Source organism: Perognathus longimembris, chromosome 15 (assembly GCF_023159225.1).
Source record: "Perognathus longimembris pacificus isolate PPM17 chromosome 15, ASM2315922v1, whole genome shotgun sequence".
NCBI classification, from domain to species: domain Eukaryota; kingdom Metazoa; phylum Chordata; class Mammalia; order Rodentia; family Heteromyidae; genus Perognathus; species Perognathus longimembris.
The window spans coordinates 22,497,075-22,513,808 of NC_063175.1; the positions used below are offsets into that span (position 1 = coordinate 22,497,075).

Genomic DNA, 16,734 nt, shown 5'->3' on the forward strand with positions numbered 1-16,734 from the left:
TGAGATGATTTTGCATACTATCATTTAATTCAAATTTTCTAATCTGTATGTCCAATCTGAAATTTATACCAATTGAGCATATTCACTAAGCAAATTTTGTGCTCATCAGATTTTGAAGTGGATTTTGTAAGTGAACTCATTACTTTTTATTTGCAACTTCATATCTATTTGAAAATCTATGTAAATTGAATGAGTGTGCTATACATAAGTATTTTTAATTTTCTTGAGTTTCTATAAATTAACTTTACATATTTTGAGTACATGTTCTGCTGAGTTTGAAAATACTGCTCATGGTCATGAACCAGGTTTTGTTTTTCTCTGCCCATCCAACCTTTTCCAATCTTCTAATTTCCTATCTTTCCTTTTATCTCACTGGATCCTAAACCAAGCGCAGAACCAAATCATAAGAGAGAATGTCTTTCTACTCTAATGATCTGAAGAATTATTTTATACTTACTAGGAAGTTTCAGAATCAGTTGGTTCCATTCTAGATCAGGAACTAAAACGCACATTGCTATGTGTTTTCTATCATCATCATGCTGTTTCCTCAAAACAAGGTTCTAGGTAGTTGAAAAGCAGTAATTGCTTTAATGCATCCTTTCACAAGAAGTCACATTCCAGCCCTTGCGTTAAAAGCAGCAGACTTGGCTGTAGTATCTGATCTTTATTAGTATTTTTGTCTACTCCATCAGGGCCAGTTTCTCCAGTGTCATCACTGCTTCTAGACTCAGATACCAGGAATTCCAGGGTATCATTCAGCTTTAACTCACTACATTTTATTCCATTTGAAGCAAGGACATATGAATGTGTAAAATGAATGCCTTCTAATTAAACACCTATATAAAATATTCAAACACATACACACATGTATCCACAACCAAAACACTCATCATATATTTTCTAGCCCTAAATGACAGACCGTCTTCTACTAATTTGTAGCTTAGAATTCAATTTCTTCTTAAGAAACTCCAGTTACAACTTATTAAAACTCAAAATGCTTTTTTGGGGGTATGGAGGATGAATGACTTTCAGAACAGCCCGAGAGTTGCGAATAAAGAAAAACATTGCTGTGTTTATTTAGAGAGTATTACCCCTTGGAGCCAGCGTTAGCACTAATGCATTTTACATTAGTGTGCCGCATCAGGAAATTCTGACTTTTTGGTGCCAAGGGGGTAATTAATATCAGTTCATGTTTTCAAAATGGTTGTGTTTATGTGGGAATGAGGACTGAGAACTAACATGTAGAGCTTGAAGTATGAAAGCTTGCTGTGAAGAGAGTTCTTGGGAAAGAAAGGAATACCAAAATTAATGAACAAGAAATAGGATTTCTTTAGGTAGAATGGTATCAGCTCCCAAAACAAAGCCACACCACACTTCCTTGCTCTTAGTTTACAAAGCATTAGCAGACATAATTCCTTAGTACAAATGACAGAAAAAGTAAAACCATAGTAGACTTAGACAGTATTTTGGTTATCATTGCTAAAAAGTTACTGCTATCATTCCTAAAAAGTTACAAAATGTGATCACATGTATAAGATAGCAAATGAAAAAAGACCTTATTCCAAAAATATCCTTCCATTGCTACTATAACTTTTAGGCAAAATCTCAAAGAACTAAAATGGTAGGTGCCAAGTAAAAGAAAAATCCAAAGATTTTTCAGTTCCTATTTATGTAATTCTCTGTAAAATAGAAAGCATGGTATCCATAAAAGTTTGAAACTAGATGCCAGAAGTTAAAAATATACTTTCCAATTATGAAAATCAATTGCTATTAAATAAAATATTCAATTCATTCAAATGATAAAACAGCATGGATAACCTCAAAAGAAATTACAAAGAAAAAATTGCCTACTTCACTAAGAATATGAACCAGCTGGGCACCGATGGCTCATGCTTAATTCTAGCTACTCAGGAAGCTGAGATCTGAGAATTGCTGTACAAAGCCAGCCCAAGCAGAAAAAAACCCCTTGATTCTTATCTTCAATTAACCACCCCAAAATTGGAAAATTGAGAGTCAAAGGATAAAAAGACAAATGACTCAAAAGCAATACTTACAAAACCATTTGGTGTAAACCAACTGAACAACTCATGGGGGGAGAGGGGAAGGGGGGTAGGGAGGGAAATGAGGGAGGAGGTAACAAATTGTACAAGAAATATACCCACTGCCTTATGTATGAAACTGTAACCCCTCTGTACATCACTTTGACGATAAATAAGCAATTATTCAGAAAAAGAAAAAAAAAACCTGGAAGTGGTGCTGTGGCTCGTGATAAAGCTCTATCCTTGAGCACAAAGAGGCTCAGGGACAGCACCCAGGCCCTGAGTTCAAACCCCACAACCGCCAGCCCCCCGCCCCCCACAGACACACAGTACCAAATGACGATAAAGTATACTACACACTCAATACATTCGTCTGTCATTCCTGAAAACCAATTCCATTGTACCACGGTAAAATTGGCTATCCACTGCTAAGTTTCATAAAGCCTAGTGAGAGACAGAATTGCACTCCTTCCCAGTTTTCTCCTTTTGTTTGTGCTGGTCCTGGGGCTTGAACTCAGTCCTGGGTGCTGCCCAAGTTTCTGTGCTCAAGGCTAGTGCTCTCACTTTTCGACTTTTCGCTTGGGTTGGGGGTTGGGGGGCAAAGGGGAGCTAATTAATGGGAGATGTCTCTCTGGCTTTCCTGCCCAGGATGGCTTCAGCCATCCTCAGGTCTCAGCTAGGATTACAGGCATGAGTCACCAGTGCCTAGCTACTCTTCTTTTTAACTAACTGCAATACTGGGGATTGAATCCAGGAACTTGTTCTTGACATGCAAGACCTATGCCTGCCCTGTACCTTTTACTTTCATTTTGCTTTTAAAGTAAGATCTGGTTAATTTTGCCATACTCGAGATTCTTCTGCCTCAGCCTCTCAAGTAGATGGGATTACGGGCAGGCATCACACCACTGTACCCAAATGGTACAGTATTTTTCTAATCTATACAGCTAAACATTCTAAGATACAATCTTCAAGATCATGGAAAAGAAAAAAAGGAAATAAACCACACTTTTAGGAATGAGTTCTAAAAGCTGCACACATCCATTGCAGTTACATCCTTCTGGCCTTAAAGTCCTAAAACTATACCAAGCTATAAAAAAAGATGTTAAAGTCTCTAGGTGGGCAGCCACATGTCTACCCAAAACACGGGATTGCTTTCAGAAAAAGATAACCAATTTTCCCCATCCCCCAAAACAGAAAATTATGAATCAAAATATTCAAGATTTTATTACAACCTAAATATATACATGTATTATTCATATACCTAAGGTATTAAAACTATGGATCTCTATCAGGACAATAACATTTAAAAATATTTATGCAAATATGACATAACCATGTATTAAATAAGCATGTCTCTCAAAATATAGATAGATATGTTAACACATTTGTCTGCATGTATACATGTATTTATGTAAAATAAAAATGTTGCCACTCCATTCTCAGAAGTTTCCCAATGTGAGCAATAACTTACATGGTCACCCTACTGTAGATCTAAACAGAACTAAGGAAAATTACATTTCACTGTGAATTATATTTCAGTGTTCTTCAGGGCCTTGCACTGGGTCAGCTTGCTTTCCTTGACTCGCTGAGCCATGTCTCCAGTACTTCATTGTCTACTTTTAATGTTTAGTTATATAAACAATTAAGTAAGAGTTTTCCATTAGTTTCTTAATTTTTCCTCCTTACTTATACACAGGTACTAACAGGTAACCTAACTCAACAGTACATAGAAATTAAAGACTTTCTCAATTTTCACTAGAAAAAAAAATTAGGGTCTATTCATTCTACATAAAAATTTATATTAATAGTTTTTACTATTAAGAAGCCAATCGTTGTTTGTATTTTGCAAATCACTTTTATCCAATACGAAAACAAAAATAACAACAAAAAACATGTTAGGAGAAACAAAACAATCACAATTTCATGGCAATTAAGTAGTTAAATGAATCTAGTTATTCTTTCTGATGGATTTTTCCCCTTAATCTATAGTTACATAACATGATTTAACCATAATTAATTTTTACTGAAAGGAATAAGATGGTATCTCAAATCATTAGAAGAAAAACTGTTTATTCAATAAATGTTTAAACAATTGGTTATCCATATATGGAAAAAGCTAATGCATTCAATTATATCATGTACAATAAACTTTTAAAAATGACAGCAAATATGAGGAATACTTTTTATAAATTTGCAAGTTAGGGAGGTTGCAAGCCAGATTCTTTTCTATATAACATTATAAAACTATAATACAATGAAAGACATAATAACCAAAGTTTAAAAATTGAGAGACCTGAAGCACAAAGGATTAGTATGTACATACAGAACCGCAGTGTTATATATGTGTATATCTGTGTGTGAACATGTTCTGTGTGTGTATATATATATATGTGTATAACACATAGTACATATAAGATATTGAAAGGCATATCAGAAAAATTATCAATTAAGCACGTGGTATTATGGTCAACTTACAAATAAATCAAATAATCAAAATCAAGTTTAGAGATAACATTTTAAAAAAATCTACAAAAACAATGCCAATAAATGAGTGCTGTGGAGGATATATTTTTAAGGGTGATATTTCTGTCAATGTTCATAGTCTTATACTTAGCATATAAAAATGTACTGTATAGGAATATCCCAAACCATAGAAAAAATCTGACAGAAAATTTATGGGAACTATTTTTAATACTGATTGAAATAATAAAAAAAATTAAAGGATGCACAGAAATAGGTATTATTCAAGGTTTCTTTTCTAAAGAAAAGTTTCTAAATGGTATAGAATTTTACTTTAAACCACAATATTTGGTGGTTATGTGAATAAAATAAGTTGCAAGAAGTGCATTTTAAAAATTATTACAACAAATGATACACTTTTAGGGTATTTCTGTTAATCTTTCATTTAACATGAATTAGTTCAAAAGGAAAAAAGGGAGTATTTTACAGGACAGTGTCTCAGTTTCTGTGATGGTGTCCAGAAAGAGAAGACTAGCTACGAACTGTAATGTAAATAAAATGGATTAATGAAAAACAAGCATTAATTATACCCTTTTCTCCACTTTGATGTATGTTTAAATATTAGCCTACAAAAATTAAAGTCCAAACAATGTGCTACCTGAATAAAGCTACAGAATAATTCCAATACATTCTCAAACAATGAAACTAGCAAACTTGAGTGTTTTAAAATGATCTGTCAATAATCACTATTCTTTGCTTAGTAATCCTTTGCTTCTGGAATAGTATATGATGGTAAGCTATTCATTAAAATGCATTTTGATTAAGTAGGATTTTGGTTTTATAACATATAATCCATTGGAAATGTCAAATTTGGTAGAAAGTTACTGGCAAAAAGTTATTCTTCTAACTTGGTATCAAAGGAGTAAGGTAATTTTTGTCACCACCAATTAAAAACTTTTACAAAATAGGATTGTTATAAAACAATTAAACCTTGCAAATGCACTAGTCTCCAGGAGCAAAGTCCTGGAGGAAATTCTGCTTATTAAAATTGCAATTTTAGTTTCCATTAAAAGGAGAATAAGACAACAGAAGATGGGTTGGCAAGACAAATTATTTCTTAATGTCAGTTGAGCTTGTTTCAAATGAGATAACGTATCTACACCAGGTTGGGTTCAGTATAATTTTGTCTCCTCAACTCATTTATCTAATTCAGTCATCTTGATTATAGCCTCATGGACTTCATTTTCACAGAAAGAATTCTGTAATAAACAATCTACACAACATTCTGATTACTGAACAGTTAATTCTAATTAACTTGGGCATGGCAAGAGAATTTTGATAAAGTCCTCGAATACAAATACAGTCTGCTTATACTGGACTAACTTATATAAAAACCCATCGCACAGTCTCCAGACAAAACAGGAAAGTCAAAGAGATCTAATTTAAAGAAACAAATGAGAAAATTAAAATCACAAATAATTTATTCTTCCGTTAAGAGTTGATACAGTTTTAAATAGTAACAAAGTACACAGTGGTGGAAAATTGGCACAGAACCTATAAAGCATTTCAAATCACAGTATGGCTGTCTATGTTGTATCTGTTCAAACTTGATGTCCATTTTCTATTGAACAAGTTGGAAAAAATCTATTATGATCTTAAAACACACACATTCTCGCTCTCATACACACAGAGACACTGATATTCCTTTTGATTACAGTATGTTGCAAACAGTATGTTCTGCTTATTCAAATTTATGGCACCCCTTCTGTTTTGTTTCCAGTTAGAAGTGGAAAAAGCCAATTCAATTATAAAGAATACATCTTATTCCCTGGGCACAACCAACTGTGATGAAAATAGCAACTTACCTTTGGGCTAGATGTTTTCAGATTATGCTTAAATAACTGTGGTTGGAAATTTCTCAGTGCATGCTTTCCTGCCCAGTGCAATATCCCCAAATTGAGCTGAAACAATCAGCAGACATAGGCCAGTCTCAAATAATGATTAAATATGCTATGCTTACAAAGAGACTAAACTGCAACCTCTATGTTTTCATTTATCTGAATAAACTCATCAACAAGAACTTTCCTAGACATCTGTTGTATTATCCAACATGAAAAGGGAAAAAACATAAAAGCATTATTTCCAGTTAATAAAATTGAAATAAAGGTTTGTAAAGTCTCTCAAACTATTTTGTTATATAAACCAATTCTTTTAATGTTAAAAAATAAAATTACTGGATCAAGGTTGACTCTTCTTTGATATCATCTATAAAATGTCTTCATATAACTTACTAAATTCCCTGATTATTCAAATAAGGTAAAATTAACGCTTTCATTTTCAGTTATTGCTATTTTAGAAGATTCTCACTTCCTTTACATGAAACCAAAAGATTCCTCAGATCCAACATAAAGTAATTCTTATTGCATCATATTTTGAAACGGTTTTTATAAACAATCTTTATAAAAAAGATTTTAGTCCACAAAATTGGAAGGCTTTAAAAAAAAGTCATTTTACTCAAAAACTGTATCAAGTGCCCTTGATTATCTGATAGATAAAAGAACTTGGATTCTCCTCTATGAGAACATAACAGTGGACATATGGTATGCTTTTGTCTTTTCCCTCACCTTTATCTTCATGGTAAACCATTTGAGAGCAAAACAATTAAGCATTTACCACAATCTAGTCCACATTAACAGAGGATTTCTGATGCTGTCCAGTGCGTAGTGTACCGCATTGCATATTTACCACATGAAATAAACATAATATACAAAATATTGCTGCTGTAAAAAGTGTACATTCCCTCCTCCCCTTACAAAAGAATCTGTGGAAAAGTATTAAATTCCCTTAACCTTCATAAACATACAAAGCTGTTCACACCTTTCAGTCTCTAACAGTTCGTTTGAAACATGGTTCTGAAATCTCTGCAAATTGGTTATATCATTATATTTTCTGTCCAATGTTGCCATCTAGAGTAGAAATGTGAAATCAGGAGTATTTTTGAGCTAATGAAGCCTTTTACAACTAAACCACAAAGGCTGTTAAGGGATGAAACACCCACTTATCCAAAAGGTTATCCCCAAAACTAGATGGAATGGAAGGCTGTCTTCATAAGGAGGTGTCCACAGTGCTGAGGTGACAATATGGCTACTAGTAGATACTGGATTGGAATGTAAGTACTTTTCACTGCTGGTAATTTCCATACTGTCCCTAAAAGATAAATTTAAAAAAACAATTATCTCAGTACAGAATTATATTATAAAACAACACTGTCTCAAAGCTCTTTATATACTAGGTACAGAGTATCACTGTGATATTATCTCCTGATGGTATATTCAATTGCAGGTGGATTTCATAGTCCAAAATATACACAGAACGAGCAAATGGGCCTAGAATACTAGTTATGATACTGGACACTTAAATATCTGGTAAATTTTATTGATTTTCCAGTGGTGAGTTCTATTTCTAACCTTTAACTGGTATATAATTTGTACATAAATAACATATTAGTGTGACAACCTTGTGAGTATACAGTTTGCTATAATTATTATCAAAAAAGAACTTGAAAAACATTTATGAAAAGTGACAAGTGAAGACGGAAAGGTATTTGGGAGATAAACGTAAAGAATTTTCTATCAAAACTAAAGAATTTGAGCCTTTCCCTTGGACTTCTCTTCTCCCTTAGGCCAAAGAGTGTCAGTACAAGTTTTCTGACAGGCATCTGGGACATAGTATCAAGGAAAGGTTTTGTTTTTATTGAAGATGAAGCACAGAAGCTGACAGGGATAGGGAAAAAAAATGAAGACTCAAAATACATAAAGCAGTAAAATTCGATGAGTAAGGGATATAATGTGTAGTATACATGTAGAAAGATTAGTTTCAATGAGAAGCATTATATTTCCCTATAAAAATGAAGAAAAACAAGATATAACAGAATGTATAATTTAAAATTTCATAAATGTGTTTAGAATAAATTTTTTATAAAAGCACATTTTCCAGTAACAGAACCCATATCAATGTGACTCAAAATATTCAAGGTAAGAAATACTTCGGTATCCTAAAGACAGTACCCTGAAACCGTACATTTTCATAGAAGTACATTTGATAATCTGTTGAATGTTAACGTATACACACATTACATTAATATAAAATCCCTTAGTTAGATTTGTATATTATATGACTATATTCAGGCAAATTTAAACCAGTAATCATTCTGAAGCATTTATGGTTAAAATGATACCACATCTGAGTTTGTTTTAAAATATTTGACAATGGGGCTGGGTATATGGCCTAGTGGTAGAATGCTTACCCTGTAACACATGAAGCCCTAGGTTCGATTCCTCAGCACCACATACATAGAAAAAGGCCAGAAGTGGTGCTGTGGCTCAAGCGGCAGAGTGCTAGCCTTGAGCAAAAAGAAGCCAGGGACAGCACTCAGGCCCTGAGTCCAAGGCCCAAGACTGGCTAAATAAATTTATATATATATATATATATATATATATATATATATTTAGTAAAAGTAAAAATGTAGTGTTGAGAGGGCAGAACAACAATGGTGAAATGAAGTTGGGAGATGGGCACATAGGTGTTCATGACACTTGTCTCATTTTTTTTATGTACCTAAAGACTTCTATTGAGTTCAAAACTAAAAATTAAGGTTCTTATTTAGTATACTAAAGTTTATTATTTCATTGTTACACCACCTAAATACTGAAAAGAACTGTTGAAGAGTAACATCTACCTTTCAATCATAATTGCTTTTCTGTTAATGGCTATCTTTGTTCCCACCTATGATAGTTCTTAAATGAGAGAGGACATAAGGCTTTTAGAATTATAAGCCAACAGGGTATCCTGTAGTATGCCGGTGGCCCCAGCTACTACAAAGACTGAAGACAGAGAACTGCTAGAGTTGAGAAGTAAAACATGGTTAACATGGTGAGATCCTGACTCAATATACACACAGCAGTGAGCCTCAATGCTGGACGAAAACACTCCCTTGTGGCTATTTAAAGTGAGATAATAATAATGAAAGAGAAGTGCACACATATAAAGGTGAAAGAAGAGAACGTGAAAGCTAAGAGCTTCTTTGCTATTGTAATACAAGCAATAACTCATTTACTATTGTTATGAACTGCCCAAGGACAAAGACAAGGTCTTACCCATTCTGATACCCAAGTTATCAAAGAATGTCCAAAATTGCCTTCTGCAAATTTGTGTGCCAAAAAAATTACATCTGAGCAATTATAAACATTTTCAGAAAAAAATTTTAAAAGATAAAAAGTAGAGATACTAAAAAAGGAATAAAGCATAATCAAGGATTGAAAGATAAATTCTATAAAAGTTCAGAAAGGAAAAGAACTCCACAAACTAAAATAATTAGAAAATAGTAAGATTTGGATAGAAGAATAGTGAGAAATTCAAATAGAATAGCTAAAGATAAAGAAGAAAAATACAGAATACTTAGAGAAGTAAAAAGAAAATACACAATAATAAAAACTATATTAGAAGGCAAATATTAAAGTAATAGTAAGAATAAGAAGTCTAAATAATGTTAGTAATAATTATCTCAATAACTAAGACCTTATCATATGTCAAATATTACACTAAATACTTTCTGTTCTGCTATAATGTATACAGTAAATATATTACCATTTTTTTGCCTGAAGAAATAGGGTACTCAATGCTTATGTAAGTTGATCAGATACTTGCCACATTCTTAGAATATGCTCATCACAACCAAGCCTAAAACGATCTGTGTGTTTGAAAATATAATAAATTCTAGGGAGCTATAGATTTCAATTTGGAGCTACCAGACAATTTCCAGTACTAACTTACTTTACTTGACAGTTTTCTTGACCTTAGGCAAAAAGTTACCTAACTTTAAGTCCTACTGACAAGTAAATATGAACACAACTCTACTTCAAAAAGTTATTTGAAGCCAAACACTAATGTTTCACATCTTTAATGCTAGCTAACAAGATGCTGAGATCTGAAGACAGCCTGTGCAGGAAGTCCATGAGACTCTTCAATAAACCATACAAAAACAAACAAGCCAGCCAGAAATGGAGCTGTGGCTCAAGTGGTACAGCACTAGCCTTGAGCAAAAAAACCTCAGGGAAAGCACCTACATCCTGACTTCAAGACATAGGAACAGCACAAAAAAAATTTTTTTTGAGCTCATATAACCATAAAAATGCTCTTAACTGTAATTCTAGCTACTCAGGAAGCTGAGATATAAGGATCATGGTTCAAAGCCAGCCTGCACAGCAAAGTCTGTTTGTTGAGACTCTTAGTTCCAATTAAGTACCTTCCCTCCCCCTCTGCAAAAAAAAAGCTGGAAATAGAGCTGTAGTTCAAATGGTAGAGCACTAGCCTTGAATACAAAAGCTTAAGGACAGAGCCTAGGCCCTGAGTTCAAGCCTCAGGGACTGGCACCACCACCACCTCCCCTCAAAAAAAAAAAAATGCTTTTGCCAACAGGCGCTGGTGCCTCATGCCTGTAATGTTAACTACTTAAGAGGCTGAGATCTGAGAATTTCAGTTCCAAGCCAACCTGGGCAGACAATCAAGAGACATTCTTATCTCAAATTAATCAGCAAAAACCTGGAAATGGAGGCATGGCTCAAATGTTAGAAAGCCAATCATTAGTATTAAAACAAAAAACTGATGCTGGCCACCCATAGATTCCAAGAATACAAAATGTACTGAACTCACAATACACTATTTTTATACGTATATACCTATGACAAATTTTACTGGACAAAGTAAGAGATTAACAGCAATAACAATGAAATAGAACAATTATACTAAATACTATATAGCACATACTTTACTATAAACTACACACAACCTATATACTATTAATATATAATTATACTATTATAGCATATGTTAGTATATATTTTATATATGATGGTATGTATATATAGTATATACTAGTACAGTATATACTATAATATACATAACATATTATGTATTCCATAATATATGCTACACTATATATCCCAAATATTGAATATGCTGTAATAAAATGTACTATATAACTATATATAAAATTATAATATACTATATGTTATTTACAATATAAAATTATACATAACATACCAATATAATATGTAAAACTATAGTATATTAATATAATACAAATTATATAATAACATACTTTAGTAAAAATGTGATTTATTGAGAAAATTAAGACATGTAATATTTCAAACTGTAGCTGATTGTAAATTGAACTACAGAAAGAAAATCCACAGGGATGAGAGGAACACCATGCAGTCACTTGGACAATCATGAACTCTGGTCACTTGTACTTTGTCATCTCGCTGAACTACTGTGTAGTTCTAATTGAACACTCTAAGCCTCAGTTTCTCTTTTTTTCTTCAACCATTATAAAATTCCCCTGACTACAGTATCACGAATTTAAAAAGAAGGCAATATGAAGGAACATGCTGCAATGAAAACTAAGGTAACAAAAAAGAGAAATCAATGGATTCAAGAGCTTTTCAGGAAGGAGGCTCAAATAGATTTCGCTATTAATTAGATGGGAAAGGATGAAGAAAATAAAGGAGGAGATAGGGAGGGAAGGATAAAGGAAAGGAGGAGTGTTTGTTGAGCTGCCTGGAGCATCAGATATTACACTGGATATTTTAGCTTGGTGCCAGTCTCCCCTCTTTGATAAGGAATGGAGAAAAACAAGCAGTTTGGGTGGAAAAATACTGTGAATTCATTTTGATTATAGTAAATTTATATATATATATATATGTACACACACACACACACACACACACACACAATACAGCTAAGTGGAAATATCCAGTCAGTATCTGGTTTTTAGAAGATAGAAACAGACTTAGGAACAGGCTTAGGAATTAACAGCATAGTAAACTGAAACTATGTCATAAATAAAATTGCTAGGCCAGAAACCTGAGCAATGCCAATCATTTAAATTTTAACTAATCAGTTAAAAGTCTTAGTATTATTTCTTCACAGTAACTTCTCTAATGCTTGTGATCAATCACTCACATTTATGAAGTAATGCTCTCATTCATTTACTTCCTTACTTAGTCATTAATAGTTAACTGACTACATTATTATACTCTACTAGGTACTGGAAACTCAGCAGTAATAAAAACAAAATAATGCCTTTAAAGAACTTACTTTAGAAGTGGTTCATAATAATAAAAAAAACTAGTCTTAATAAATGGAGAGAAGTACCAAGCTAGAAAATTAAAGTACTCTTCTGCTCCAGATGGATTTACCCTCCAACTTCAAATATCCCCAAACGACACAAAATAACTGTATTCAGGATACTGGACAGAAGCAACAAAGGACAACAATCACTGAGACATGGAAAACAAATGAGGTGAGCCCTTTGTACTGAAGCTGACTGCCCTGAGAGTTTCCAGAGTGCTGTACATGGAAGAGAACGGAGGCTGAATGTCTGCCAGAGGCTCTGAAGGAAGGAGATAAAAGTTTAAAGTGAGAAAAAAGGTAAGTGCAGCTAACAGGACATAGCACCAGAGAAGAAAGATCTGCACACATGGAATTGTGAAGACCTACAGAACCTTCAGTATTCAGCACAGATATACAAATGAGCAAGAAAAAAAAATATCTAGAGCCAAGGAAAGACATACCCACAAAGATTATGGGAATCGATACTTGGCACTCACATGGGGACAGAAATAGGGTTTACACCGCCACCAGCCACACAAAGACTTACTATTCAAATGGAAGAGTAGTGAAATGGCTCTTACCCGAATAGGCCTGTATAAACCCAAAACTAAACACTGCTCTGGTCCAGTCCAAAAAAAAAAATCTTAAAAGAAATCCTAAAAAGAATCTTTAATTGAATAAGTTGCATCCAAGACAGACTTAAAGAAATTTCTAGGAATATAAATATACCCATCATCCAACAAAGTAAATCTCATAATGTCTGGAAATTGAGTCCAAGATTATCAATTATCCATATGAAGGAAAACATGGTCCTACAGTAAGGAAAAATGTCAATTAACCAAAACTGACCTGCAAATAACACAAAAGCTAAAACTGACCAAAAAGGATATCAAAAGTTACACTTTCATTTCATATGCTCAAAAATTTAAGAATTATAAAAGATATAAAAGACCTAAATCAAACTTCTACTAGAGATGAAAATTATTACCAAGATGAAGTATATCTTAGAAAGATTTAAAAATAGATTAGATAATAAAAGAAAGCTAATAGGGTAACTTCAAACGGCCATATACATGTAATTAAAATTAAAAGGGAAAAACTTTTGGCCTAAAGTTTTCCTGATTTGATGGGGTTCTAAACCTAAGTAAGACTGTGGTGACAGCTGCACAATATTGTCAAAAAACTAAAAAACCAGTGAATGGTAGAGTTAAAGAGGTGAATTGTATGACATAAATTATAATTCATAAAGCAGATTTTTTTCAAAACGAGGACACAAAATCAAAATAAGGCAGAAAAATTGGAAAATAAACAAACCCAGACATGACAAGCAAAAAAACTCAATATGAAATACTTCAATTATTTAAGGCCCACATGTAAACTAAAAGTACTGTAAAGAAGGAAAATTAAGCCAATCTAATGCCAATATGAAGAAGCTATATTATGATCAAAGTAGATTTCAGAGCAAACATTAGCAAGCATAAAATTTTAATAAAGGTAAAGGAATAAATTTATCAAGAGATCTTTGAAAGTCTAAAAACTTACTTACCAAAAATCTTCAAAATGGGGGGCTGGGGATATGACCTAGTGGCTAGAGTGCCTGCCTTGTATTCGTGAAGCCCTGGGTTCAATTCCCCTAGCACCACATATACAGAAAATGGCCAGAAATGGCCCTGTGGCTCAAGTGGCAGAGTGCTAGCCTTGAGCAAAAAGAAGCCAGGGACAGTGCTCAGGCTGAGTCCAAGCCCCAGGACTGGCCAAAAAAAAATCTTCAAAATGTAATGCCAAAATACATGAAGCAAATATGGGCCAAATAAAGAGGGAAAGTGACAAACTTATAACCAGAGGTTTATTAATAGCTGTTTCTCAATACTATGTGCAAATTAGCTAAGATATAGAAGACTTGAACAATACTATTAACCCACTCTGAGTGATCAAGAATATACCCTCAAAGACTTTATTCTGAACCATAAGACGAGTCATACTAAACACAAAACAATTCAAGTTGTAAGTATGATCTACTAGAATTCTTGTACACTGTTAATAAGAATGTAAGATGTTAACTATTTGGGAATAAAGTTTGACAGTTTCTAAAGTTAAACATATACTGACTTTATGATCTACTTCAGGCATTTAGACAAGAAAAATGAATATACATGTGTATAGAAATCTGTACAAGACTGTTCATAGCACTTTCTGTGTCAAAGTTACAGCTGGAAATCCAAATGTGATGTATATATCAATGGATAAATTGTGAGACAGTAATATAATGGGATACTAATTAGTCAGTAATAAAGAACTATTAATAAACATAATATAAATATATACCAAAATAATTGCAAAGTGAAAAAATACAAAAATACAGCATACTATACCACTTACTAAATTCCTGGACAGAATTTTGACCTGGTAGGAGATCAGTAGGTTATCCAGAGACAGGATACAGTAAGAGATTTTAAAAGGGCACAAGGCTACCTGTTTATTTTGGTTTCGATGATGGTTTTTCAGATGTATAGTCAAAATATATCAAACTGTCTGCTTACCTTGTAGTTTACGTACATTAAACATCACAAAGCTATTTCTAAAGAAGGGGAAAAGAAAGAGTAATACAATAGAATCTGTTGCCTATTTTAGAGATTTAAATAGTGATGGCACTGCAGGTATGGGGGAAGGGTTTTAGGCAGAAGAGGGTGCAAAAATTTAAAGTTCTGAGGAGAAAATTTGCTTGGTATGTAAAAGAACATATAGCTCAAAGTGATGCAAACAAACAGGGCTGAAGCAGCAACTCCTGTGCTGTAACATAGTTGGGTGGCATGAGTGGAGGTGAGAACTAATCAGGTATGTTTTGGGGGGTAAATAGAGGTATGCTTATTCTCAGTGAGAATGAAGTCACCAAGGGTTTTTGGACAAAAAGATGGCATAATTCTGGATTCTGGATAATTCTGGATAATTCTGGATTCTATGTGGAGAATATCTTCTTGAAGAAGAATGTCAAAATCAAGAAAACCAGAAGGAAGATACTACAGTAGTCCAAGAATAGCAGATACAAATATGACTGGGTAAGAGAAGATTATAAAAACTGGCTAGATACTGGATTTATCTTGAAGGAAAACAGGATAAGATTTGTTACTCAGTTGAATGTTCAAATTTGAAAACGTCGCAGATGACTCCAAGTTTTCAGCCTGAGGAACCAGAATATTAGTGCTGTTTACAGAGATGGAGAACACTTGGTACAGAAGCATCTTGACAAGATTTTTCTTTCTCAATTTTCTTTAAACTACCAATGTAATTAGTAGTATTGAGTTCAGGAATCTGGTTTTCCACTTCATCATCTATCTTCAAAGATGAGCATACTAATTTGCCTAAAATTAAAAAAGCTAGTAGGTACTTGTGCAGGGGACAAAGATACGCTGGAAGGATAGATCAAGGTGCAGAGACTGCTGCACTAGATAGCTAACAGGGTCCCTTCCTGATTATCTTCCAGTGGGGAAAGAAGCAAGGTTGGCAATTACATAACAACATGAAACATCTTCCTCCACACCATAGTCCCAAATTCTTGAGAACACAAAAGAGTAGAATAAATAGCATAAATAGTATAAAGTATATATATATATATATATATATATATATAAAGTATATAAAGTATAGTATAAAAACACATATATCAAACATGTATACAAAATGCCAGCCACTGCTAGGCATTTCACATTGCTTAAAATGCTTCAGATGCTCTACAACGAATTTCAAGAGTTGCCTTCTGAATATAATCCTAGCATAAACTTCCAGTCTTGACTTTCCTTCCACATACTTCTGCCTTGCTGAACAATATATCTTAATACTAGGCTTTTGTGAGTGCTTTTCTTCTTCAGCAGAATCTCCTTTTCCATGTCTACCTAGCTAATACTCAGCCTTGAAGTCAGTAATTATGTATGAAATATATTTTAAGGGGTGAAATATTTTTTCTCTATATCTGAGATTGAAGCTCCTTCCATAGATCTTTACTTTCTTTATCTATCTCAATTTTAGCAAAGAACTTAGGTTCATGTGCTGAAAATTTAGTCCCTAG

The 16,734-nt window shown here is 33.4% G+C and overlaps 1 protein-coding gene across 3 annotated transcripts in view; it reads right to left on the reverse strand.

The window, feature by feature from the left end:
* Positions 1–5,225: 5,225 nt before the first annotated feature.
* Ss18 (SS18 subunit of BAF chromatin remodeling complex) overlaps positions 5,226–16,734 on the reverse strand; it is a 52,078-nt gene continuing 40,569 nt past the window's right edge. For all 3 annotated transcript variants that reach the window (XM_048363075.1, XM_048363077.1, XM_048363076.1), the window contains one exon: positions 5,226–7,706. In XM_048363075.1, coding sequence (XP_048219032.1) covers positions 7,680–7,706 — 27 coding nt within the window. In that variant the 3' untranslated portion in view covers positions 5,226–7,679. The remainder of the gene's footprint in view (positions 7,707–16,734) is intronic.